The 24,287-nt window shown below is 41.4% G+C and overlaps 2 protein-coding genes across 5 annotated transcripts in view; both read left to right on the top strand.

Moving 5' to 3' along the window:
• The first annotated feature begins 1,311 nt into the window (after nt 1–1,311).
• On the top strand, nt 1,312–7,707 carry prdm2a (PR domain containing 2, with ZNF domain a). 3 transcript variants are annotated; one of them, XM_037246138.1, is made up of 4 exons: nt 1,312–1,408; nt 2,541–2,605; nt 2,993–7,001; nt 7,623–7,707. In XM_037246138.1, exon 3 carries the CDS (start codon nt 3,050–3,052, stop codon nt 6,983–6,985), a length of 3,936 nt encoding a protein of 1,311 aa, XP_037102033.1. In that variant the 5' UTR covers nt 1,312–1,408; nt 2,541–2,605; nt 2,993–3,049; the 3' UTR covers nt 6,986–7,001; nt 7,623–7,707. The 3 variants fall into 3 exon arrangements, with proteins under 3 accessions (XP_037102033.1, XP_037102034.1, XP_037102035.1); XM_037246139.1 differs by having other exon boundaries at nt 1,329–1,508; XM_037246140.1 differs by lacking the exon at nt 1,312–1,408 and adding an exon at nt 1,532–1,912.
• Nucleotides 7,708–9,364: 1,657 nt separating this feature from the next.
• LOC119119654 (kazrin-like) overlaps nt 9,365–24,287 on the top strand; it is a 93,759-nt gene continuing 78,836 nt past the window's right edge. Inside the window, exons 1-2 of one of the 2 annotated variants that reach the window (XM_037246142.1) lie at nt 9,365–9,439; nt 11,905–12,007. In XM_037246142.1, coding sequence (XP_037102037.1) covers nt 11,932–12,007 — 76 coding nt within the window. In that variant the 5' untranslated portion in view covers nt 9,365–9,439; nt 11,905–11,931. Of the gene's footprint in view, nt 9,440–11,649; nt 12,008–24,287 lie in introns of those variants that run through there. The other variant, XM_037246141.1, reaches the window with a different exon arrangement.

The following is a 24,287-nucleotide window of genomic DNA, read 5'->3' as shown; positions in this document are numbered from 1 at the left end:
TTTTGCTTTTGCGGGCCACATAAAATGATGTGACGGGACGGATCTGGCTCCCGGGTCTTGAGTTTGACACCTGTGGGTTAAAGGAATTAAAATACACTTGACTTTACCTTGCTCCATTTGTCATTTCTACTGATCTATATGAGTGAAGTAGAAATGTATTTGAACTTCGTAACTTCCCGAGTTCCTGCCACTGACAACGGGAACCAGACGTTCTTGCTTGCCATGAGAACACCACACACATGGCACATATGCTATAGTGAACTCCCACATATGTGTTCAAAGCTGTCTTTTATGCTGGCTACAGGGGGCGTAAATATGTTGTCCGTCAAAGCAGGGGACAACAGGATCTCCATCGGTGACAGTATTGTTGGAGAAAACATGGGTTGGGGGACAAGAATGCAGTGCTCACCATTAATCAAAAATCTGTCAGTGAAGAAACAATTGGAAACTTCAGCAATAATAAAAATTATTAAAAAAAAAAAACCCTCACTAAAACAACTCTTGACAATATATTAATCTATCCCTTTTGTATATATCTTCTCTTCATTACAGGTGGTCTAGCATCCATCCCATATAACTATGGGCAAGAAATGATGGTTGTTCTCGGTCAGTCATAGGGCACTTAATGTATAGACAGCCATTTACACCAATGGACAATTTCATTAACTGACGTGTTTCTTTTAACATGGTAGGGCACCTGAGGAGTGGGAGGGAGACACATTTCAGATTTGAACTGTGTAATCTGTTTGTAAGAGTTTTAAGGTCCATCCATCCTTTGGAGTGTCTTGTGAATGAAGGAATTCCAATTAAGTACCCCGAGAAGATCCACACAGCAAAGGGAGAAAATGCAAACTCCACAGAGGAAGTCTGAAGTTCAGATTCAAACCCAGAACCTCAGAGATCTGAGCCAGATGTGACAACCACTCCTCATTGTGCTGCTAATAAACAAAACAAATAAATAATTGGAAATAATTTAATATTACAAATATGTTTATTATATTGTATAGCTCAAGGCGCAACCATTATAATCCATACATGAATCTATACTGTATTATTCCGCCATCTGCAGGTCAATGTTATTACATGAAAATTGAGTGACATTTAATATCTTCCGTGTTTTGTATTGTTTAATATACCCACAAATGTCGTGTTAATGCGTAACGTGTCGCGTAGTCTATTTTTAGAACTGTATTGTTTAAAGCTGACTAAAAACGCTTCTCTTTGCAATGTTGCTTTCGTGTATGGTGTTCCTGAACAAACCTCTCTCTGATTGGTTGAAATTTGACTTCGACTTTTCTAACCCAATCGAAACAAGCGTTTATCGCTGGTGCGTTGGTGAACACCCAGCTGTTTACAACCTGCACAACAGGGATATGAAATTACTGATCGACATGTGTTTGCAAATCAAGTACGTAATTCAGAAACGTATACAACAACGAACGGTTTTATGCGGACAAGCGTGCTATTAAATGTCTTGTCTAAGTCTGATTTCCAGGTTTTTAGCCAAGGTAAGGTTTGTGTGCTACCCTCGGAGCTAGCTAGTAGCTTAAGTCTGATAATAGAGTAGCCTGCAGGATAGTACTGCGCAGATGCATATGTTGACGGTCGTCAAAAGCCTATTACAGATCGCAGCCGTTGTGTTTCATGTCGTATATGGTGGATGTCATCGATATATTAAAGGAGTCGGTGTGTATATCCATGCGCTAGCGAGAAGCCTCTGTCGTCAAAGCTGGAAATGCGACGTGTCGTGTGGACTACTAGCAATGGTGCAAGGACGGCAAGCGTCATCAAGCCAAGTGTGGGAGAGGCACTTGAACGCACCACCACGATAATTATGACTTTGAATTAGAAGATTAAAGCATGATCCCTTGTTGACAGTTATTGCATTTCATATTGAGTGCACCCGAATTAGGTATTAACCGCATTTTAACGTTTATTAGTTTTTTGTGGCATTTTTGCTAATATTAGCCCTTGGGCTTTTGTCTGAATTATCAATTTACCAAATGTTTAGTTGTTATTTTAGCTGTTTACAATTTCTTTCGGGCCCTCTTGCTATGTCCGGCATGTGTATAGTTCAAACAACAACTTACAATTCCTGTTTAAAGACTCAATAAATTTAATTTGCCACATGAGCACGCTGATCATGGTATTGTCATTGCCCCCCCAAAAATCAGGCATTGTAAAAAACTAAAAATACAAAATTATTTCTTGTTGTCTGTACCTGTGTGTGATTCTTGCACAACTGTAACATTTGAGTGTGATCATTATAGGATTATAACTGAAGTGCAACATTATTGATGGAAAAACCCAGTACATACAAGTGAGATTGTTAGAACGATAGTATTTAGAATGCGAGGTTACCGGTATGATATTGCCCCTTTAACCCCACCTCCCCCCAACTCCCTTTCAAACTTTTAGGTGTTTGATGTATTTGAGTGTAATTTTAATGCATCATAATTTAGACAAAGACAACACGAGTTTTTGTAGCATTACATAGGTATAAAGTCACCTATTTCCTAATGTGTGTCTTCTTTTAACAGTAAGCGAGGTCTGTCGTCATCTTCGATTAAGGCATCCCTATGTCTCTGCACTAACTGCTAAAATGGTAAGTGGAAACAAATTTATAATGTAGACTCTTACTGTATTGATTGATTTAACCTTTATTTGGTGAAATGACTGTGTGTAGTGCTTGTATTATGGATGGTTTATCAACGTATTTTTTATACAACCTTCTGATCTTTGTGTTGCAGTGTGTCCTTTAAGTTTTTCAACTTAAAAGTCAACGTTATTTCTTTATTTTATTAGAATTGGCATATCTCTATGAATGTACCCTATTTCAGTATTTAGAAGAATAAACATGGTCATCTTTTAGAACAGCTTGTCGTCACGAGGGTCATGAGCATGCTGGAGCCTATCCCAACTTATGGGCATTTATGAATATGCCCATCCCTAGCTATTTTTCTGAAATGACATCTATTTATTCCTTCATCAGGTGTGACAACTATAACAGGTCCTTTCTTCAGAGAAGTGGATACAAACTTTAGTGAAAATGGCACAAAGCCCTCACATGTCTGAATTTGGAGATGGGGAGGATCTACAGCAGGAAGATGACGACATTTGTCAAGACAACACCAGGATGGAACCCAACACGCCCGACGTTCATGACTACCTTGGCCATGCTACTCGCCTAGACTGGAAGTCTTTCCCCTGTGAGCACTGTGAGAAGAGTTTTGCCAGCCAACAAGGCTTGGAACGACACATGCATTGTCACACTTTGATGAAGAATATGCCACATACATATCAAAGCAAGAGGGGAAAAACTGCTTCGGCTGGACTCAGCTCTGTGCAGCCTGGTGAGCAGGTGCCCGAGCATCATGCTTGCAGCTTCTGTGAGAAGAGATTTGTGACATATACCAACAAACAACAGCATGAGAGCACAGTCCACCAGCAGCATCTGCAAATTGCACGTGTTGAACAAAGTGAGACGCCCCAAGAGGAAAATCATCAGCAGATAATCATCGCAACGTCAAATCCCGCTGCCGAGCTTGCTACAGATGTTGTGGAGAATGAAACGGAACACGTTGGAAACTACATGCTTGATGTCTCCAGCAGTGTCTCGCAGAACCTCAGCTTTTACTTTGATGGAAAAATAATGTCAACAAGCACAGTGAGTGGCTGCGAAGCAGCTGAAGTTCATGCTGCGTGTTCAACTTTGCTCGGACTTGATGCCCTGATTGTGGATCCCTCCCAGTTGAACCTGGGGTTAGGTATCGAGTCAATTCTGAGCAACCAAGATCTGCCGGGTCAAGCGTTTGCTAAGAGAAGAACCGCAACACCTCCTCTTCTACCCCAGATTCAAACCGAACTAGAATCGGGGGTGGTGGTATCGTCGTCACCCTCGGAACTACTGACGTCGTTTATAGAAACTCTACTTCCTCATAATACAGAGATTTTACTTGCGTCCCCAAAACCAACCCCTGGGTTTCCGTCCCCCAAGTTGAATCCGCTCCAAGAAAAGCAGGACACTCATCTTTTAGATGGCCAAACACCTTGCACATCTGTATCTGCTGCGGCGGGAAGGTTTAAAAGAAGGACAAGCTCTCCACAAAGTTCTCCTCAGCACAACATGACATCTGACGAGGAAGCAGCAATGACAGATACGGATGATGATGATGATGTCATTTCGATGTCCACGGACACCCAGTACGGCTCTCCCATGCAGCGGAGTGCCATTGAAAATGCGAAGACTACATCCCAGAAGATTGAGGAACCTCAAGCGATTCCTGTTTCAACAGAGAGCTGGCCTCCTGTGACTGTCGACAACTGCTGTAGTCAGCAACCACTGGATCTCTCCAATTCAATGAAACGAAATGAAGTTGGGACTTCAGATGATGCCGCGCTGGATTTAAGTTTGCAAAAAAGGAGCCCCGAAGAATCTCAGCGGACATCAAATTTAGTTTTCCCCTCGGAAGATCATTTAAATGCGTGCATGCAGGAGAGGGCCATTCTGAGTGCTGAAGAGGAAAATGTAAGTGTGGCAAACCACGAAGCATCTCTTGTGTCAGACCTCACCATTGTGACAGGTTCAAATATGGTGGACTCTGTCACAGAAGGACTTGTGTATGGACTTTCGCTCCCCTCCTGTCCTCTGAATTCTGCACCCGCCACCCTTACCCCTCTCGGTTTCCCACCGGCTTCACCGTGCACCGTATCGTTTGCACCCCCAGTTCTACCAACCACCCCCTCATTAATCACAGTTCTGGCACCGCCACTATCTATTCCTAGCCCCTCGAGCCAACCAATCCAAGTGCTGGCACCAAATATATCAGCGGAGCCGCTGGTACTTTGCACAGAAGGTGCCATCAATTCTACACATTGTGATCTAACTTCTGCATTTGCAGGTACAAATGCTCCAAACCTTGTCACTCTCTCGCATCCACTTGACCCTTCTATAAATCTACCCGGTCACATGTTTCTCACCGATCAAATCTCTCTTGATGCGCCATTAAACGAAGACCAAAGCATGTCCGAGGTGCCGTTCACACCCACTGCAGCGTTAAACGATCCCCTTATCAACTCGTACAACATTACGAGTAACACAGTGCTGATCGAATGCACAATTTCCCTTGAAGCGCCAGGAAATGTTCCCGCTGAGGTTGGCGTGCAAGACAACACGGAGGCTTCAGTATCCACGCAGATGCTTGTTAATCACATAGAACAGCAACACATGCTGTCATTACCCAACACAACAACGGAGGACCCCACCATTCTCATGTCCTCCATCGAAGAGTCCGTTACATTGTCGTCAAGCACCTCGGTGATGCCGGAGTGTCCTGCCGAGGCTGAACCACCACAAGGCCTAGAAGAAGAGGCTACAAATGCGGATGAAGAGGAACATCCTGAAAGAAATGATTCAGCAGTGGAAGTCACTACTGACAACTCAAACGATGTTGAGAAGATTGAAGAGACAGAACCACCAAACGACCCGCCAAGCAACCCTCAAAGTGACGCGCCGAGCGATGCAGCAAGTGACACAGAGCCGCAGACTTTCACCAAGAACTTCATCTGCAATGTCTGCGACCTGCTCTTCCACTCAATGAAAGAACTGGGCCATCACGTCAGCGACCATGCTGATGAATGGCCCTACAAATGCGAGTTCTGCGTTCTTCTCTTTGAAAAGCCCTCGGCTTTGCTCGACCACCGGTCAAGCCTACACGGTGTTGACAAGACTTACGTTTGTAGTGCATGCCCTAAAGACTTTGTTTATCTTTGTAATCTGAAACAGCACCAGGAGGAATTGCATCCTGCCCAGCAATGTACATTCAAGGAAGAGGAAAAGGGAAAAGTCCGACCTCAGAATTTCAACTACCCCACAAAAGCCAGCAAAGAGACCTCATTGCCTGATGTGGCTGAAGAAGTGAAAGAAAGAAGTGAAGTTAAAAAGGAAGAGAATGAAGTTGACGTGGCTGCTGAAGAATTGTTTACCACAATTAAAATCATGGCCTCAGCTGGGGGCAAACTCAAAGTGCCTGATGTCCGTCTTGGCATTAACCAGCATTACCCCAGCTTTAAGCCTCCGCCCTTTCCTTACCATAACAGGTCACCTGCTGGCTCGCAGGCGTCAGCCACAAATTTCACCACCCACAACATTCCGCAAACCTTCAGTACGGCTATTCGGTGCACCAAATGTGGAAAAAGCTTCGATAACATGCCAGAACTGCACAAGCACATCCTGGCTTGTGCCAATGCTAGCGATAAGAGGCGCTACACGCCCAAGAAGAATCCCATCCCTCTCCGACACTTTGCGAAAAGCCAGAACGGAGTCCTGTCCACCACCAATTCAGAAAACGAAAGTAACGCCTCAAACAGAGCCAGCCAGTCCATCAGGACAGAGTCATCAGTCAAATTGAAGTTGAAATTACTGAACAAACGGAAGCGAAAGCTGGTCCAAAGGGTCATGCCCCAGAGGAACAAGTCCTTGCCAGACAAAGTGTCCCCTTCCCACGCGCATGACGACATGTTTGCTTGCCCTCACTGCAGCAGGGAGTTCACAATGCGCCGCAGCCGAACCAAGCACATGGCTGTCTGTCCCAAAAAACCCAGGGAAGTCAGGACAAGGAAAGACGGAGGGATCTCTGTGACAAAGGAAAACGATGGAAGACTTCATAGCGGGGTCTCCCGCACTCACGAGCAACAAGCCTCAGCTCATCCTAGGACACGACTGCAGACATCAGGGCCGCCTAAAAGGCCCGCCTCGCCTCCTGCACCAACAAGCTTTTTAAACAAGAGGCCCAAACTAAAGGAGGAATCAAAAAATGACATTTCCACTTTAAACGAACTCCCTACGGTTCGTACTTTCAACCCTCCTCTTCGTCAGTACACGCGGATTAAACTCACTTCAGCGAAACAACAAAGTGAGCCCACCGCGCCGAGCCGAGAGGAAGCAACTGCTGCCGGCAGCTCTTTGCAAAGTGCTACAATTTGAAGACACTATCTGTCAGGTATTGTGAAAAATGTTACAAATGAAGTAACCTGTGTTATGGCCTTCATGGACTCTATTTGGGTCACTTCTATCACACAACGCCTTTACTAGCACCATCACTTAAATGATGATGTTTCCCGCAGGGCTATTGAATTACAAATTCAGTTGGGCCAAAATTTCAAAGCAAGAAGTGTAGCCCGGCCCATACACGTTAGTGAATCGACGGGTTTTCGTTGTCAAGTGAAAGTTTCAAAATGGATAAATCTTGCCACTACTCATGTTTGTAGAACCGGTAGCCATGATTCAAAATAACACTGTCGCAGTATTACTGTAGCATGTGGCCCGTGGGCGCTAATTGAATAAGCTCAGAGGTATCGCATTACTACAACTCTCTTGACTATGTGAAAATTTGGACTTTTTGTTCATTTCTGTTGTTCTTGGTGGCACTAAGAGATGTCCCAGTCAAGATTGTTTGACTTCCGACCACGTTTTGTTTGAAGGCGTGCTCTTTCCAATACGATATCATTTGTCATTGAGCTATAATGGTTCGTACGTAAATAAGGACGAATCTTGTCCTCTTCAGTTTAAAGTTATTGAATCAAACAATTTGTTAACGTAATGTATGCTCTATCACTTTTAGGATGATGCGCACCCCTGACACTTCTTCACCCAGCGAAGGCTTAATGTCCATGACACTGTACAAGAGATGACTGAACCGAGGACAGAAAAAAAACTGAACTGAAAACAAATGAACTACTTTTGTGAGTAGAGAGTGTGTGAGAGCTGTGGTAGTTTGGAGTTTAGTGCAGTCCTCCATTTGATCAACTTTCCGTCGCCATCCTGGATTTGCACTTTGAAGTTAATCTGACAGCAACGTGTTGTCGAAATGGGGAAGCGTTGAAGCTGAAAGGCCTCTCATTTCTCGCTTGGCGGGCTACTCGCTGAGGATGGCAGGCAGCAATCACTGTCAGCATGGATTTGCACTACTTTTTCCTTATCTGTCGTATGTTGCCTTTTGGGTGGAAATTCTTTCCTGCATGTTTTGTGCTTGTTCTACAGTTGTGCGGTATTTTAAACAATGAATAGGATTTGCCCTTAAACCTAAGACTTAAAAGTCTAATCTGTGGACAGAGCACACAAGTATTAAAGCTTCTCTTGAACGTTTTTTAGCTTACGTGTACTGTTGGAAACATGAGAAGAATTATTGAGAATGTTTTTTTTGTGGTGGGGCGGGCGGGGTTAATGAGAGAAAAGCTGAGTAAATCTCATCGGTGTCCTTTCTGTGTATCGATATGAAGGTTTTCAGAAAATTTTGATCGCTCATATTTCTGCCATTAATTGCAAATGGTCTGTGGCGTACAAATCGAAGATAGAAGAATTTCAGAAGTGGTGAAAAGCAGCACTGTGCTACTATCGTAATAATGTAATACGGTATAGGTTTTGTCTATTATTATTATTTTTTTTAAAGTATTCGTCAACTGTAGAATACAAGCATCCATAATTACTGTTGTAACATTTTATTTGTCAAGTATGTACTACTCTCAATCGTAATGTGAATGCAAAATGCTAAGGTAAATTTGTTTAGTTTTGAAAATGACTGTTGAAGATTTCATCTAATCTCATCTGCATAAATATTCATAAACTACTAGTTTAAACAGGGTACTTAAGTAATTACAGTATATCTCTATCAAATCCATTTTAACTTGTGGGAATTAAAACACGTGAGAGAGTAATTTTTTCTAAAATATATAACTTTTGTCTCTGCAATTCTTGTAACTCTCCCACAGACTGCATTGTGTTGGATGTACAGGGTGTAAGGGGTACTGCTGTTTGACTGTGAACGTTTGTGTAGCATTTCAAAATAGAAATGGTCATGTATATTTATTATTAATTTAAAACCATGAAATGATATTGAAGTCGGAAGATGATTTGCACTTTTTTTTTCTCCCCTCAAGCGTGTGGCCAAAATAAATGCAGAATGTCTAAAAACTGTATATTTATTTGCAAGCAGATGCTCAAACAAGTTATTTGAGAAATCAACAACAAGGGGGCGCACTTCTCTCACACCAACCAAAGACTGTAACCGTTGCACCAGATTATTGAATAGACATGATTTTGTAACAGCACTGAAGGTCTGTCTCTTCACTCTCTTTCTCCCCCCAACACACTCTGGAAATTTCCGTTTTAAAAAAAGATTTTATCCGACTTAAATCTACAAATGCATTCTATAGTTGTCAACTTGGCAGATTAAAAACTTAATTGTGAACTAAACCGTTTGAGATGAAGTTTTTAATTACAATCAACAAAAAGATGAAAATGCATTCAAGATGATGTGCTTTGACATGAGCCTGTGATTTTGCTGGTCTGTTTTGTTTTGTTCCCCAGGTTGCTGTCATGATGGGCTGAACCTTCAGCATTGCAATTAGCTTGGCTTCCAAGAGCAGGATAGAGTAACAGGTATCAAATGCCGGCCTATTGTTTAAAACTCTCCCGCCTTTGTAGAAATTCTGTCTATCTGTTCATTTCTTTTGTTTGATGTGGTACTCATTAGAGATGTCCAGATCAAGATTGTTTGGCTTGAATCCAAGCCCATTTTTTTTTTTTTAAAGCATGCTCTTTATGTGCAAATTTCCCCCCTCTCCTGTTGTATTGGTGTTAATGCTCTCTTTTTCATTCTTTGTCATATTTAATGTGTGACTTAAATGTTACTAGTTGTCTGTTAATGAAAGAAAACCGACAAAGGTTGAATCTGACTAAAGTAATTGATATACATTTATGGAAACAAACTTTTTTTGGGGCAGGGTGGGGTGGGGGATTCAATGAGATTTATGGACCTCTCAGCGGGTATTTTTTTCCCCACTCTATAAACTGCTACAGTTGTGTCAGGTTTGAAGGGGTGCTTTCGACTTGTTTCAGCTCCAACAGATTTCAATAGGCTTTTCAGTTCAGTTAGGAAGATCACAATGCTGTTTGATCTGTTACATACAGAAGAAATCTTAATAGAAATCTATTATGGTGACAGACCCCACTTGTGAAGATTAAAAAAGAAAAAAAGACTTTGGGTCGTAAATATCTTTCCACGTTTAACATCTAACTGCCTGACTCGTTATGAACCCTATTTTTGGGACAAATCCACAACACACCTCAGATATGAAGATAATGTTAAAGGACAATCTGATATACTATATGACAAGGTAGTTGTGAATTTGATGTCTTTGGTCAGGGAGGTGCATAATTGGGACAAGAATGGCCTGCTTGTCTTTGTGTATTTGTGTGTTTACTGCAATAATCGCCTGCTTGTCTTTGTGTGTTTTGGGACATGATCTTGTTGCAAGACATGATAACAAGACCAAGCGAATCAGACACTCAGCGGCTTATTTCTCTCTAGAATATATTGATGCTCTTGAGATTTCATTAGTGGTGTGATTTCATTTGATTATTCAAAATTCTGCTTCTCTGTAGCCCCAGTTAATGCATTTTATTTGATATTCCAACATATATGTATTTATATTAAAAAAAATATTCTCAGCCCCCCTTTAGCCCCGGGAGGAAAAAATCCTGGAGCCATACCTGCACATCAAAATCAGCTGAATGGGCCTTTAGTTATTTTTTATTTTTTTGCTTTTTGTTTGCTTTTTATCCTCAAGCCCATTTTATTCATGCTAGCCATATGAAACGTGCTGTACAAATAAAATTGACATATTGATACAGCAGACTAATGTATCGCGTCAGATTGATTCGGAGTCACTGGTTGGGTAGCCGGGGCTTGCAAATTTCCATTTATTCTTTAAGACAGTTCTGATGGATCCCAATGACCTCTGCCTAGCAGCAATTGATACAAGCAGAAACAAGAATCTGAGCAATCCTCTTGGTCTAAATCGCTATCACTGCTGAATAGTTTTGTTGTGGGTTTCCCAAAAAATGAATTGGATTGATTTAAGTGCTGTAGTGTTCTTGTAGTAACTATAAATCACTGGTGCAATGCATCCTAACTTTAATTGAGCCAAGGCACATACTGTTGACATGAGAATAATCCCACTGCACACAAAAATATGGGAGATTATGATAATTTCATCTCAGTGTTTTTGCAAATGTATTTCCTTAAGTCCAAGTATGCTTAACTGAACACTTGACTGATATACTACGTACTAGCAGGAAGCATCATTAGGGTCGTGGGTAAATCGAAGTCTTTCCTGACTGTAACACCCTGGACTCGTCCTCAGACAATTGCCAGCTAACGTAATGTGAATAGCTAAAGATTGATACATAGGTTAATTGTACATACCTTCTGCCATTTAGTGAAAGAGGATTTAATTCTTATGTGTCACTAGATTTTGCAAGTTAGGGTTAGGGTTTGCAGGTTAATATTTTCGGAGGATCAGAAAGTAAACTTGGATTGTTTCTTGCATCCTGAAAATAGCTCACGGCTGTGAATCACTGCACGGGTGGAGCTTTTGAATACAATCAGTCAGGGATTTGCAATTGAGCAAACATCTGTGCAGTTGTCCAAAATGATTCTTGACACATGGCCAACATTAAGCCCCCACCACAGAGTCACACAAAGTCCAAGTATCAGTTAAAAGCGGCAACACACTCATCTCTCCGCTCCGTATCGTCAGGGGAGAGTGTCTACCCTGCTGCAGTCGTCGTCTTCTCCCCACCATCTCTCTCTCTCGCACTCACTCTCATGCACACAGTGTCGCACTAATGAGCAAGCCTAGAGCTACCCGGCAGCACTGATCTCTCATCAGCCGGGCTACGGCCAAACATCAGAGGCAACGAGACACAAAGCTGATCTGCAGTCGTCCGGGTGCAAAGCCAAAGGGAGAGATTGCGAGACAAATTAGTCAGTCAGAGAGGAAGGGACTTGATTCGCCTGCAACTGCCGACCTGCACTTTCTTCCCTTCTTTCTTCTGCCAAGGACCGCTTTTCCTCCCCGCATCCAGTCATGGAGGAGATGCTCACCTGCAGACGCAGCCCCTTCTCCCAGGTGTTTGGGCGCCAGGGTCAGCTCATGCAAGCCAGTGAGTGTTTACGTCCATAACACATTGCTTGATTGGAAATAACTTTGTTGCCTGAACTTCTGTTTTTGATGTTGGGTGTCCAATGCAAAGTATATCGAGCTGTGATATGTTGAACTTTTTAGTCATCATCTCTTGCCAGCTTGTTGCTAGAGCTTGCATTTCATGTCGTGCATGTCTAGTGGCAAGCATCAGTAGCCACGAGATGCGTTGATGTTGATAGAATGAAACCATCCCATCCTTCTCAGGAGAGTGGAAGGAAAACGTGCCAGTGAATTTGCATCCAAATGGGACATATGGGTCTAATAATGTAGTCTCTGGCTGGCAAAATGGAAACTAACTCATCAACCAGGCTGAAATTACATTTAATATTCACGGCTATAAAGAGGGATGCGGCCGTGATAATCCTACATTAAATACTGTTCCTGGTGTCATAATGTTTGGATTTTGCAGCAACTTTATTGAACTCAAGGGCATATTATTGAATTTTTTGTTTTTTTGGTTCCTTCTCCCCCATATAAAAACAATACAACAAAGAAAAAATACAATATTCAAAAATAAATTGCAAAAGCATAAACATGGTACGTACTTTACATTTCAAAAAGCAAAACTAACAATCCATCATGTTTGAAACATCAGGTCGGAACTGCTTTGCTTCATTTGAAATAACTGCTGGATAATTTGTGCTGACTATTAATTTTTAGTTTGGTGCATGATTTTTAAAATGTTATCATCCGCTATACCTTTCAGTATGTTAAACTGGATGAAAATTGGAGTACTTGGTCCTCAAAATCCCCCCCCCCAACCATCTATATGCCTTTGTTTTTTATATAGAACATACATTATTGTTTGTCTCGTCTTGTCTGTGTTCTGCCACACCTCAACAGATTAAGTCATGACTACGACGTGCAATGTTTTCTGGTTTATAAAGTCTTGCTTTAATATAATATAGCAATCGATTTATTCAGTGGAAGCTGAAGAATCATGACCTTCACCCACCCCCGTCTCTTCACAAAGGATCGACTTTAGATATATTTGTGTTTGAAACATCTTCATACACACATTTGAGGGAAAAGAGATTGAATGGAGCGTGGTTGCCAACAACACCCACTAACCCGCCAGATATGAATTATTTGGTTTTGGTTTGGTCTTGAATTGTTTTGAGGGCAGAGACTGCATGCCATGTGATATTAAACCTACTCACTGCATAACAAAGGTGTTGCATCCTGTAAAAACACAAATAACACCCTCGGAGCAATAGAGTGAATGACCTCTGAGTGCAGATTTATAGAAGACTTTTATGTGTGCTAATGTTTATCTTTTCATGAATAAATCATTATCTTCATGTCGGGTGCAGCTTGGGCGAAGAAAAATATTTTCACAGGATTATTTTAAATGCTCAAAATCCTAAAACAATACATTAATTTTTTTTGCATTCAAAATTAAATAAAAATATTATTATAAATTTAAAAAAATAGTTTCCTCACTCAAGATTAGTTTCGCAACAGAGTAATAACATCAGCATTAACTCTGACCTTAATAAAGAGAGACACATTGTTCATTTGTTGAGCAATTTATTTGATTTTCTCGTGGGTTGTTTTGTACAACAACATGCATGTGTTGTACAGTAATGTTATTTTTCTTTAACAAACACGCACCCACACATAACCCAGCGGTCTTCCACATTCCTGAGTCCATAAAGGTCAGTTGTTGGTTTTTTTGTACCAATGACGTTAGATTTCTTTTTTTTTCTGTCTGTAACCCAGTCCCTATGTCTGGTCCCTAGGGATAAGCGACGGCTGCACCCCGATGTGCTTTATAGCAATACATGACGAAGGTGTAGTACGTAAGGCAGAGATGGCTAGCTAAAATTGTACATATATTTGCATGATTAACCGTCATACTTGAATTTACGAAGAGTTACCCCTTGTACTGTATAATAAAACGAGAATAAGAAATGATTTGCTTACCACTGACTGATGACAAACATTCAGAGCGAGGATGATGCTGTGTGCCTAGAAGGCGATCATATTGAGGAGGATTTTATATTCTTCTGCTTTGACATTTGCTGGATTTGGCATTTGAGTGTGCATGTACGCATGGGCTTGGTTACTCTTTGTTTGGAGTCTCAGCAGAAAACAAAAGCATAGTTTGGACTTAATTTGAAGTGGTTGAGGTCATGAATTTAAAAGAGGCAAAACAACAAACAATACATTTAGTGGTAACATAGTAAGTCTTAAGCCATACCCCCAAAAATGCACTGTACAATGTTCTATCTTAGTCAAATTCATTAACATTCTCACACAATATTTGTTTGGTTAAGAAAATATTCCAATAATTCATTTTCTAATTCCATGGCGTCTTTTTTACCCCCGGAACAGAAAATATTACAAAATCAGCAATATAATATAATGAAAGCCTTGAAATGACACAAGATGGCACCAAATCACTGGCTAATAGGAACATTATAATTGGTGGCAAGAAAGTAAAAGTTGTGTATCAGGAAAGAGCTAGCTTTAGCCTTGGTTTTTAGTGGAAGTCAACTTCATGTTTTTTGCCCCCCCCCCCACACACACACACTCACCTTCAGTGTTGTTTAGCACTCAGCAAGCAGGGTGCTTTAAACTCAAATGCCAGTGCATATGAATGAAAAAAAAATCTCTCATCATGCACACGTTGTTATGAATTACAGTCTAACTTAAGTTCTAGCCCCCTCCAAGTTATCTATGCTCTTTGAAGCTCATGCTGCAGGCCTTTGATTTGGGAGAAGGAAGGCAAGCGGGAGATGGAAAGCGGGAGGAGGTATAGGGTGAGAAAGTGTGAGAATAAGAGATGGGTACTATTTTTATAGCCGCACCCTAACATAGTGTCGCACAGCTAGTGGAAGACTAATCCGCAGTAGTGCTGGCTTGCAACATCCGAACAGTAATTATAGTGGGATTTTTGTTATCTTTGGCTGTCACCCATCACTGCATCACAAGTCCCTAAAGCAAAGAGCTGCCGTTGGGAAAAATCCACAGAGTGTTGCATATATCCAAAGAATATTAGCAGCCTTCTGCTGGGACCCTAACAGAATATATATACACGCAAGAATGTGAGTATGTGGCACGTGGTACTGCCAGGTGCGTAATCCTGTAACGATTCCCCTGCTCCCCACTGGTGCTATGATCTGTTTTCTGCTCACTGTTGTGATGTGGCGTCAAAACTCCCACCCACTGCTCCCATTTGTCAGCAGAGCGTGACAGTTTACCTCCCTGGCTTTGAAACAGTTAAAAAAGAACTCTGGGAAAGTTCTCTGCTGACGTTTGACATTTGACACAAGGTTTGCCCATTTCAGGTACATCACCATCCTTGTGTTCAATAGGAAATTATGTGGTCAGGCATTTTAGATGCTGCGCTAAATCCATCCGTCCACTATCTGAACCGCTTATCCTCACAAGGTTTCCTGGTGAGCTGGAGTTTATGGCAACTGACTTCAAAAGACAGACAACACCCTGGAGTTGTCACGTGTCTGCTTCCCCAATCAGCACCTTGGACAGTTCAGACTCTTGGCTCCTTCCCCTATGGTCCTGTTATGCACATTGCGCCACACACACACGCCCCCTCCTTTTCTCACGTCCGCACTCCGCCCACAGCCCGCCCCTCAGTATTCAGCGCTTGTCACTTCACCGGCTCCCAGCTCATCAATTCTCCTATTTAAAACCTGCACTCCCGTCACTCCTTGTCAGTTCGCCCTGTTATGCTACCCGTGTTGCTACCTGCTCGCATTTTTGTTGTTTCCTGTTGCCGATCCTGTTTGCCCGTCCAACTGACCGACTACGCCCGAACGCCACCTGCCCCGACCTATTGCCCGCCTTTGACCACGATTTCACCTTACGTCCTGTTTGCTTGTTGCCTCGACCCCTGATTGTCCTCGCCTCACCCTCCTGCTGCACCACACCTGCAAGGCGCCAGCTCTCCACTTCCCCTCTCCCTCTGTTCAATTAACAAGACTCGTGTTGCAGTTGGTTGTCCTGCCTGGTTCGTTACAGGACTAGTTAGTAGTCAGTTAGATATACAACCAAAATCTGTCTGCCTGCACTTTGATCAAATCGACTCAAATCATGTTACACCACCAGCCCCGTCTAGAACTAAGATGTGCTTTTAGTTGGTCTAAAGATTAGTCTACTTTCTGCTTCCAGATTGTCAGGTGTACCAGGAGGGGGATGGATTGTAGTTGAAAATGCCACCGAACATGCGTGGTCTGCCTAGTTTCAAAACACACTAAAAGAGACCCGCACCTGCAAAAATTCAACATTTGGCAGTTTCAGTTGCTCGGGCAATGTCTCCAAAAATAGAGCCCTAATAATTACCCAGTACCACCAAAGCATTGCGATACTGTTAAAGCGAACATTAAAAAAGACAATTTTCTCAAGGGTAGTTAAGTTCTGTTTCTTTTCTCACCTAATATCATCCTTCTAATATCCCACATTAAAAGATGGGTTCATAAAGCAGCGCAGAGGTGGACCTGATATGAATTTTTAAACTGGGACCACTCTTTGAAGAGATTAATTCCTCTTGGTCTTCCACATGCACATGCACAGATTTAACTAACCTCCTTGCCGGATGGGCTCTCCTGCAGTGAGAGATTAGCTTTGTGGTCTTGCTGCTGCTAATCATGTGAAAGAGTAAAGTTGAATTACTTTTTTTTTTACGTTTGTTCCCCTTTGTTTGTGTTTGTTATTGTGGTTCAGGTACAGATTTTACAGGAGCATTTTCACTCTACTCATTTGTATGTACATGATGTAGGAAGCCAAGAGAGGTATATAATCCAGTCTCTGGGATGCAGGGGGAAATAAATTCACCCCATTAAGTGCTTCAGACTCAGATACAGGCTCACTATAGGGTTGGGAGATGCTCATTTACACAGTGCAGAGAAGAGCAGGTTCTTAAAGCGGAAGAAATTAAGTCTTTTCAATCTTAGGCTGATTGCAAGCAGTTTGCACTTGCTGGATGGCTGTAAAACCATAATCATGTGTCCTTTTTTTTGGTTAAGTTTCATTACAACATCCTTTAGTGATCTCTGTAATAATAAAAATAATAAGAGTTCTATAAGGGCGGCATGGTGTGGAGTCTGCATGTTGTCTCCGTGCCTGCAAGCATCTGGATACTCCGTTTTTTTCACACAATCCAAAGTCATGCTTGGTAGGCCGATTGACCTCTCCAAATTGTCGGTAAGTGTGAGTGTGAATGGTTGTTTGTCTATGTGTGCCCTGCAATTGGCTGGTGACCAGTTTATGGTGTGGCCCGCCTACTGCCCAAAGACAGCTGGCTCGCAACCCTCGTGAGAAAAAGCGGTTCAGAAAATGGATGGCTGGAGTTCTATTTGTGACATGTGATTTATGTCTGTTAAAGAAAATTCTTTTCAGACCTCTGACAATGACCATGGTCAAATAACCCTGCTTTGGGCTGGTGCATGCAAAGTAGGCTGTTACAGAACTGAATGTCAAGTCTACATACTGTTTCCTATATTTTATCCTTACAAAGTGTTTACATCAGCACACAGTTTTCAAAAAGAATAAATAGTGTTTCATTCCTTCAAAGATTGTGCACCTCTTTTGCTTATCACCATTCTGCAAGTGATGCTGTTTTTCACTGCAGCTTTCTCTGCTCTGTTTTGCTGTTGTTGTTGTTGAGGCACAAGTCAGACGGCATTATCGTGACAACATCGTGGCTTCAGTTCACTATGCAGTTTGCCCCAGAAAGGCAAAACTTGTGATGTCGGATTACTGCTTTTGGTGGGGTGGATCAATTCAAGGTCCTTTTATATCTGTTTTCAAGGAAAAAAAGTTTCAGCATGATGCAACTCTTACCAAGAACAGTTTCTGAACGGTTCATGAACTTTTAGACATTTTTCTGCACTAGTGGGTACATTCCAGCAGGATGCACATCGATATGAATGGTGCCAAACATCAAATGAAACACGCAGAATATGTCCAGCTCATAACCACAGATGAACTGGTTCTTATTATGTGCAGCCTCCCTCTCCAAATATAGAGATTACGCTTCACTCATGGGGGAACCTATGAACTGTAGAAATAATTTCTCTTGATTTCATTACATTGTCAATTTTAGGTTCATCCTGACAGCTCAATACCCCAAGCTTTTTGGCAGTAGTTTATTTGTACGCAAACATTAAAAATGACTTCTGCCCCAATTATTGAGCAAGCTTCTACTGACTGACTACCGACTGGAATTCTGATCCAGCTATGAACCAAGCCACTCAAAATGTCTCCTATGAAGAATTTGACTTGGCTAAACTTTGACATAACAGTTTCTCGACTCTTACTTATTTTATTCTCATAAATATTCAGTATTTGAAGTCCTACTCTGGAGAATCACAACAATTTCATTTAAATGTTTTGAACAAAACATTTTCAGTATCTTTAGTCATCACCGTGGGCTTTATTTCATAACGTTGCATTTTACCCCAAAGTATTGTACAGCTGACTCGGACAATGTCATCAATTGTAACATTTATTGTAACTTTTTGTGTTCAAGGCATGCATGTTCTGTGTGTTGCACAGGAATTTTCCTTGATAATTAGTTTGAACACTGTAGGTCAAAAGAGTTTAAGTTTAGAAACACCAATGTCAAAATTGTTACAGTTGTCCCCGAGCTCCCATGCCAGTCACCATTTCCTGTCGTCCTTTTGTTTGTGTTGCTTTTAAGAGGCCCACATTTGGGAAACTGAACAGCCAGTTCCGCCTGTGTCTCTCCTCTTGACAGTACTGCCGCTTGCTCACAACGAGAGTGCAAGGGGAGTCGGACGGCTTATTGAGCTGTATATAATGTAACAGTTTATCCACTTGTTGCGCTGGGAGCTGAAATAAACAACCATGGCAGTGGCTTCTCTGTCCGCATGGAAATTGGGATCCTGCAAAATAATCAGCATTTTTAATCTGATTGTGTTTTCCCTCCCGTAACTGTAATAGAATACAGTTACATTTTTTGTTTATGCTGAACTCTGACTGGTTCATGTGTTCCACTTTTGGCAGAGCCTGACTGCAGCACAGCTGGAAGCACATGACCAGTCTCCATCTGCTTGATTTACTGGCCAATTTCGGGCAATTCCGGAACTAACAGACTTAAACAGCTTCTTTCAGAGCGGCATTTCCAGTGGACTGGACACTATTTTCTGATCATTGAATCCGACCAGGGTCCATTGGTTCTGAGGCTGTCAAATCGAGGTTCACCTGTACTTCCAAAATCATTCCGTATAAGTGTCATTTCATTCAGAAGCGTGAAATTACAAAAATGTGCTGCTGCCTACAGGCTTGGCATACATACGACAGCTGTTGATTTAGTTTTCGGTCTAATCTCCATCTTATTATTGCTTGCTAAATTGTACTTAGCGGCATTTTAGGAGCTCACGCTTCCTTGCTGCTTGCAGAGTTTGTCAATTTAGACTTTTAGTAGAAAATTAAAATGATAAAAAGACAGAGCATCACAATCAGTGTGAGCATAGAGTTTCCGATGTAGTGTTGTACCAAATGACTTCCCTTCTGGCACCTTTGCGAGGCATCTGTAATCCTCACTAATCACTGCAAGTTGATTGTTACTGTTTCAAAACGCTTTTCCTACTCTCCGCTATTCAAATGGCACACACTTTTTTTTTTTCCGGCTGCATTTATCGCTGCTGGCAGGTGGATGATGTGTCAACAGTGGCATACAATCCCTCTGCTAAGCACACCAGTCCTCGTCTTTAATCCCTCGGTTGCCTGTATCTAAATCCTTACTTAAGGCGTCTTTGGGCTCGCATCTAGACAATCCATCTGTGCCGAGCTGTGAGACGAGAGAGCATTGATCGGTGATAATGGCTGAATTTAATCCCCCAAAACATATAAACCACTATTTCACACTTCAACGCAATAAAAAGCCCCTGTTGAGACTTTGAGAGCCCCGAGTTTGAAATGTTTCTTGTTTACTTGCAGCAGTGACGACTTAAGTTGGGGAAATGTTCCCAAACATATTTGGCAGCCCCCATAATAAAACATTGACTGAGTCTCTTTCATTGCAATTTTTTAAGGGGTTTCTAAAGCATAGCTGGTCTCAGTTATTCATTCTGACAAATATTCCCCCTCATTCGATCTAGGAATAGCCATCCAGTCTTCTTATCTCAAACCAGTGTTGAAAATGGAATGAGGACTCACAGAGGGCCCGTGGCAGAAATGATATTGCTCTCTATTTAATAAACATGACGTGCTATAAATCTGCTTTGGAAAAATTGGTCCGTCCCCTTTTGTCACATCCTGAAACGAGAGAAAAATCATTCTCATTTTGAACGCACTCAAAATGTTATGAAGGGCAATATATTACCCTGAGACCGTATGATAAAAAGTGATGACCTCCGAATTGAAGCTGCAGTCTTAGCAACTCAAGATAAAAATGTACCCGTGTATTCTATTCTCTCAACAGCACTTGTAAAGATTGAAAAGCCACATAACAGAACAAAAACAATGTCCCATCAATCCCAATGAAGCTTTAATGGATGGGCTGACTGTTTTAAACTCCAGTTTCCATGTCGATATTGTCCTGAGTGGATTAACACTGCTCATAAGATTTTCTATGGTGAAGGTCTGCATAGAGAAAGCTCAAATTTCCTTCGCTATCCTTATGAACAACTTCTTTAAATAGCAGTTGAGACTAATTCAACCAGACCGCCGCAGGTTGCAACCAAGTATTGCACTCCATTTTTGCCATTATTTCTTTAAAGGTACTATGCCATCAAAATGAAAATTTCCCACAGTTTTATGCGTAACATAGGACAGAATGAGTCTGTGACATGGTTTAAGTTTTACATCTACGTGATTGGTGGTTTGCTTGCAATAGCTTTTGAAGGCCTGCAAATTGAGCAGATTACAATTTGGCATTTAAGAATGTATACATTCAGACACGTTGTAAAAACACGCTTGCATCTTGTGCAAAGCTAAAACTTGGCATCAGCTGCCAACCTCAAAGATGTTGAGGAAAGAGGCTTCCTCAATGTACGCTTTCATACTCTACAGATATAGTTCCTCTTTTGAGCAACACAGCCACTTTATACACACACATTGGTCAGTCCCCTCTGGCGGCTGTGAGGTCATGCAGGGTACCATGGAGGTGTGTTTAAAAATTAGTTTTTTTGCAACTGAAAACCAGGAGGACACTGTGGCTTCGTGCCAGCAGGCGAGGTCGTCGAGTGTCCACAACAATGGAATGCTGATTTTAGCTAAATAAACTAAGAGCTAAACTAAGAGCTAACTCTAATCCTTATTTACATCTTGAATCATTAATGAAATCAGACATTTGTGACAAATGGAGAAAGACATCCTGCTCATTTCTAATCCAAATTACAAACTTGATAAAAGGGTAGAAAAAAAACTAAGAAAACGGCGCAACGATACGTTTAAGACAATTTAATAAAATCCACACATGGCAAAAGACTACTTTTAGATAATTGATCCAAAGTTGCAGTGCATTGGACACAGCGGCAACTTCCTCTTTTGAGTTCTCGCCCTGAATGCTCGCAGACTTAAAATTGCACCTATCACTGTAATTTCATCAGGCAGAGGCGAGCTGTTGCATTGCAGCGAGAGTCGAGCTGTTAGACTGGGCTGACCCCTCAACGCTGTCTAACCCAATCATTTCAGCAATCAGTGTGACATTTAACTCCTGACACAATTAGTCAACTCCGGGGAATTAGAGGAGAGGTTTCCATAGATAGTGATGCCTTTAACTTTATTTCGCCTTTAACTTATTAAGTGGTCCACAACCATTCAAATGTAATGCAGTTAGACAGCTGAAGCAATAAGTGCGGTTTAGTTTGATCAGATCTTCTTGATGAAAAGCAAACAGTTTTACCTGACAGGGGACTGCTGTTATGCATGTAATCCCTTTTTGTTTTGGTGATGTAGTGCCGACAGCAGCTTGCAGCTTCCTTGGCCTCATCAGTGGTGATGACTAGAAAAGAAATTGTTCTCGTCAGGTGTAGAAACAGACTGCCCAGCCCCTCCTGGGGAAACTAGTACGGACAGGCATTGTACTATAATCACTCAATTCCAAAGAATTATGTTGTAACTGAGGAGAAATTAACTGTGTTACCTGACTGCAACCACCAGAGGTGCTGTTGATTCCGACTCGACTCGAACAGTCCAACAGAGAGAAGCTAGTCAGTGTTATCCTTTTAGTAATGTATTTGCTATATTTGGAAAACTTTCGTGAACCCTCTAGTATTTATTTTTGTGACTTTAATTCCCGCAAAAAAAACCCCAGATAATTGAGCGCAATCCTTTTGGCATTGTGTTCTGTATGACAAGAAAGGCTTGTGGAAGGCAATCACAGAATCATTTGCTCAGTGTCCATTTATACATTTCAAAAGCAGTGATTTGCCAACATATTAACATATAAGAAAGATTTGACCTGAGCTATGTGCGCCCAAGTTCATCTTGCCTAGAAATGCTGCTCGCCTGGACGTCAGATTAATGTGATATGTCACGATCTTATCCGAGCTATCAAGTGTCTCAAACTAAGGTCCTAAGGAGTTATTTGTTTAGTTTGATTGTAGTATGTTTTTTAGTATGTTAGTTTTATTGGCAGTCCAGCTGTGAGGATTTTAGGATGAACCCCAGTTTCAGATCAGTCGGGTCAACATGACATTACCATGGGATGTCAATGGCAACTAACAAACAGCACTTCAGACTGTTCAGACAAGGATTCTCCTATCCCTTTAAAAAAAACAAAAACAAATCGGTGTTCATTTTAACCATGGTCGATCAAGGCAAGCAGCTTTTGTTCAGTCAAGACAAGCGGCTTTTGTTCAGTGTATGATGTCTCCCAAAAACTATCAATAATTATTGAACTTTCAAACCACAAGAGTGCGATTATGTGTTTGCTTGCTAGATATATAAAACATAATCTTATTTAGGCCAGCTCCTCATCAGTCTGAATGTTTTCATGCTTTCATTAACTGCTCCATGTTTGCTAATGCACTCAGCATTAGCCAAGTCCTGTTCATCTCCGGGTTCAGACAGAGTGCGTAATCCACTTAGAGAGGACTCATTTCACACCAAGAGTGGCATCACTGCAAGAAAAATCCAATCTCGCCTCAGTGTGGGTGTGAAGTTTAACTCCTGAACTATTTTATCAGGGCCGGTGTATGTGTTTTAGCTGTTTGAACGAGTAAAATGAAAGGCTGCTGTGACACCAAACACAAGCAAACATTCCTTTGTCTCTCGACACTTGGCCCAATTCCAAACTGTGACAGCATTTACAAAGACGTGTCATCTTGCACTTGAGTGATAAATTGGATAAGGCTCACTCTCAGACCACCCTAGATCAATAAATAAATCAAGACCCTCAAGATTTTAAGTTGATAAAGTTGTTAAATTTTGATAGATCTTGCCAGACTTTGGTTTGCTGCTTGTTCTTTATGACCCAAACTGACCTTAACCAGCATGTCCATATCCCACAAGATTCCAGACTTTTCTCACCAAATAGGAATCATGATTGTACCCGTGTTTTTTCCCCTTTACTTCCCCTAAGAGCTAATTACCTTAGCATTATACTTTTATGTCCCTTCTAGGATTTGTTTCATTTCTAGTGATAGCAAAATCAAGCTTTCTGTCAACTTGCACCAAAATAATATACAGTAATCCCTTGCCACTTCGTGCTTCACCTATTGTGGCTTCACTATTTTGTGGGGGTTTATAAAAAATTAATGGAAAAAATAATTTGTGGCAAACTAGACTAACCAACCAGGAATGACGGGAGAATGGCGTTTAAATTCACGCCCTGATGAGGAGCTAACGAGGGACAGGTACCGGCAATAAGCGCTGATAGCGGTGCGTGCCTGTGAACAATGCGGACGTGACTGAGGACAAGCACGGGAGATGCGGCAGCAGAAGTTACAATAATTAATCAATTAATTGACAACTAATTGACAATGAAATTAGTTAATAATTTGATTTGATTGACCGACGTAAACTGACAAAAAAAAATCACCCTGAGAAATAAAATTCAATTCAGCAATAGAAATACCATGCCCAATTTTTCACGATAATTGTAAAAATCCATCTTTTTTTTTTAGCTAATTAAGTAACGGTCGGATATAATGCTCATATCCATTTCACAGGCAATAATGTTTTGTTAATCATTTAAGAGAAGCCTACAAATTGGAAGAAGTGTCAATGATGTGGAAGTGAAACAGACTTAAAAAATAAAAGATAACAGAGATATACATAATCCAGGTTTGTCCTCTTTTTAT

This window comes from Syngnathus acus, chromosome 2 (assembly GCF_901709675.1).
Source record: "Syngnathus acus chromosome 2, fSynAcu1.2, whole genome shotgun sequence".
In the NCBI taxonomy this organism is placed as follows: Eukaryota; Metazoa; Chordata; class Actinopteri; order Syngnathiformes; family Syngnathidae; genus Syngnathus; species Syngnathus acus.
Note: the sequence above shows the minus strand (reverse complement) of the source record. Positions and strands in the feature narration are given on the sequence as shown.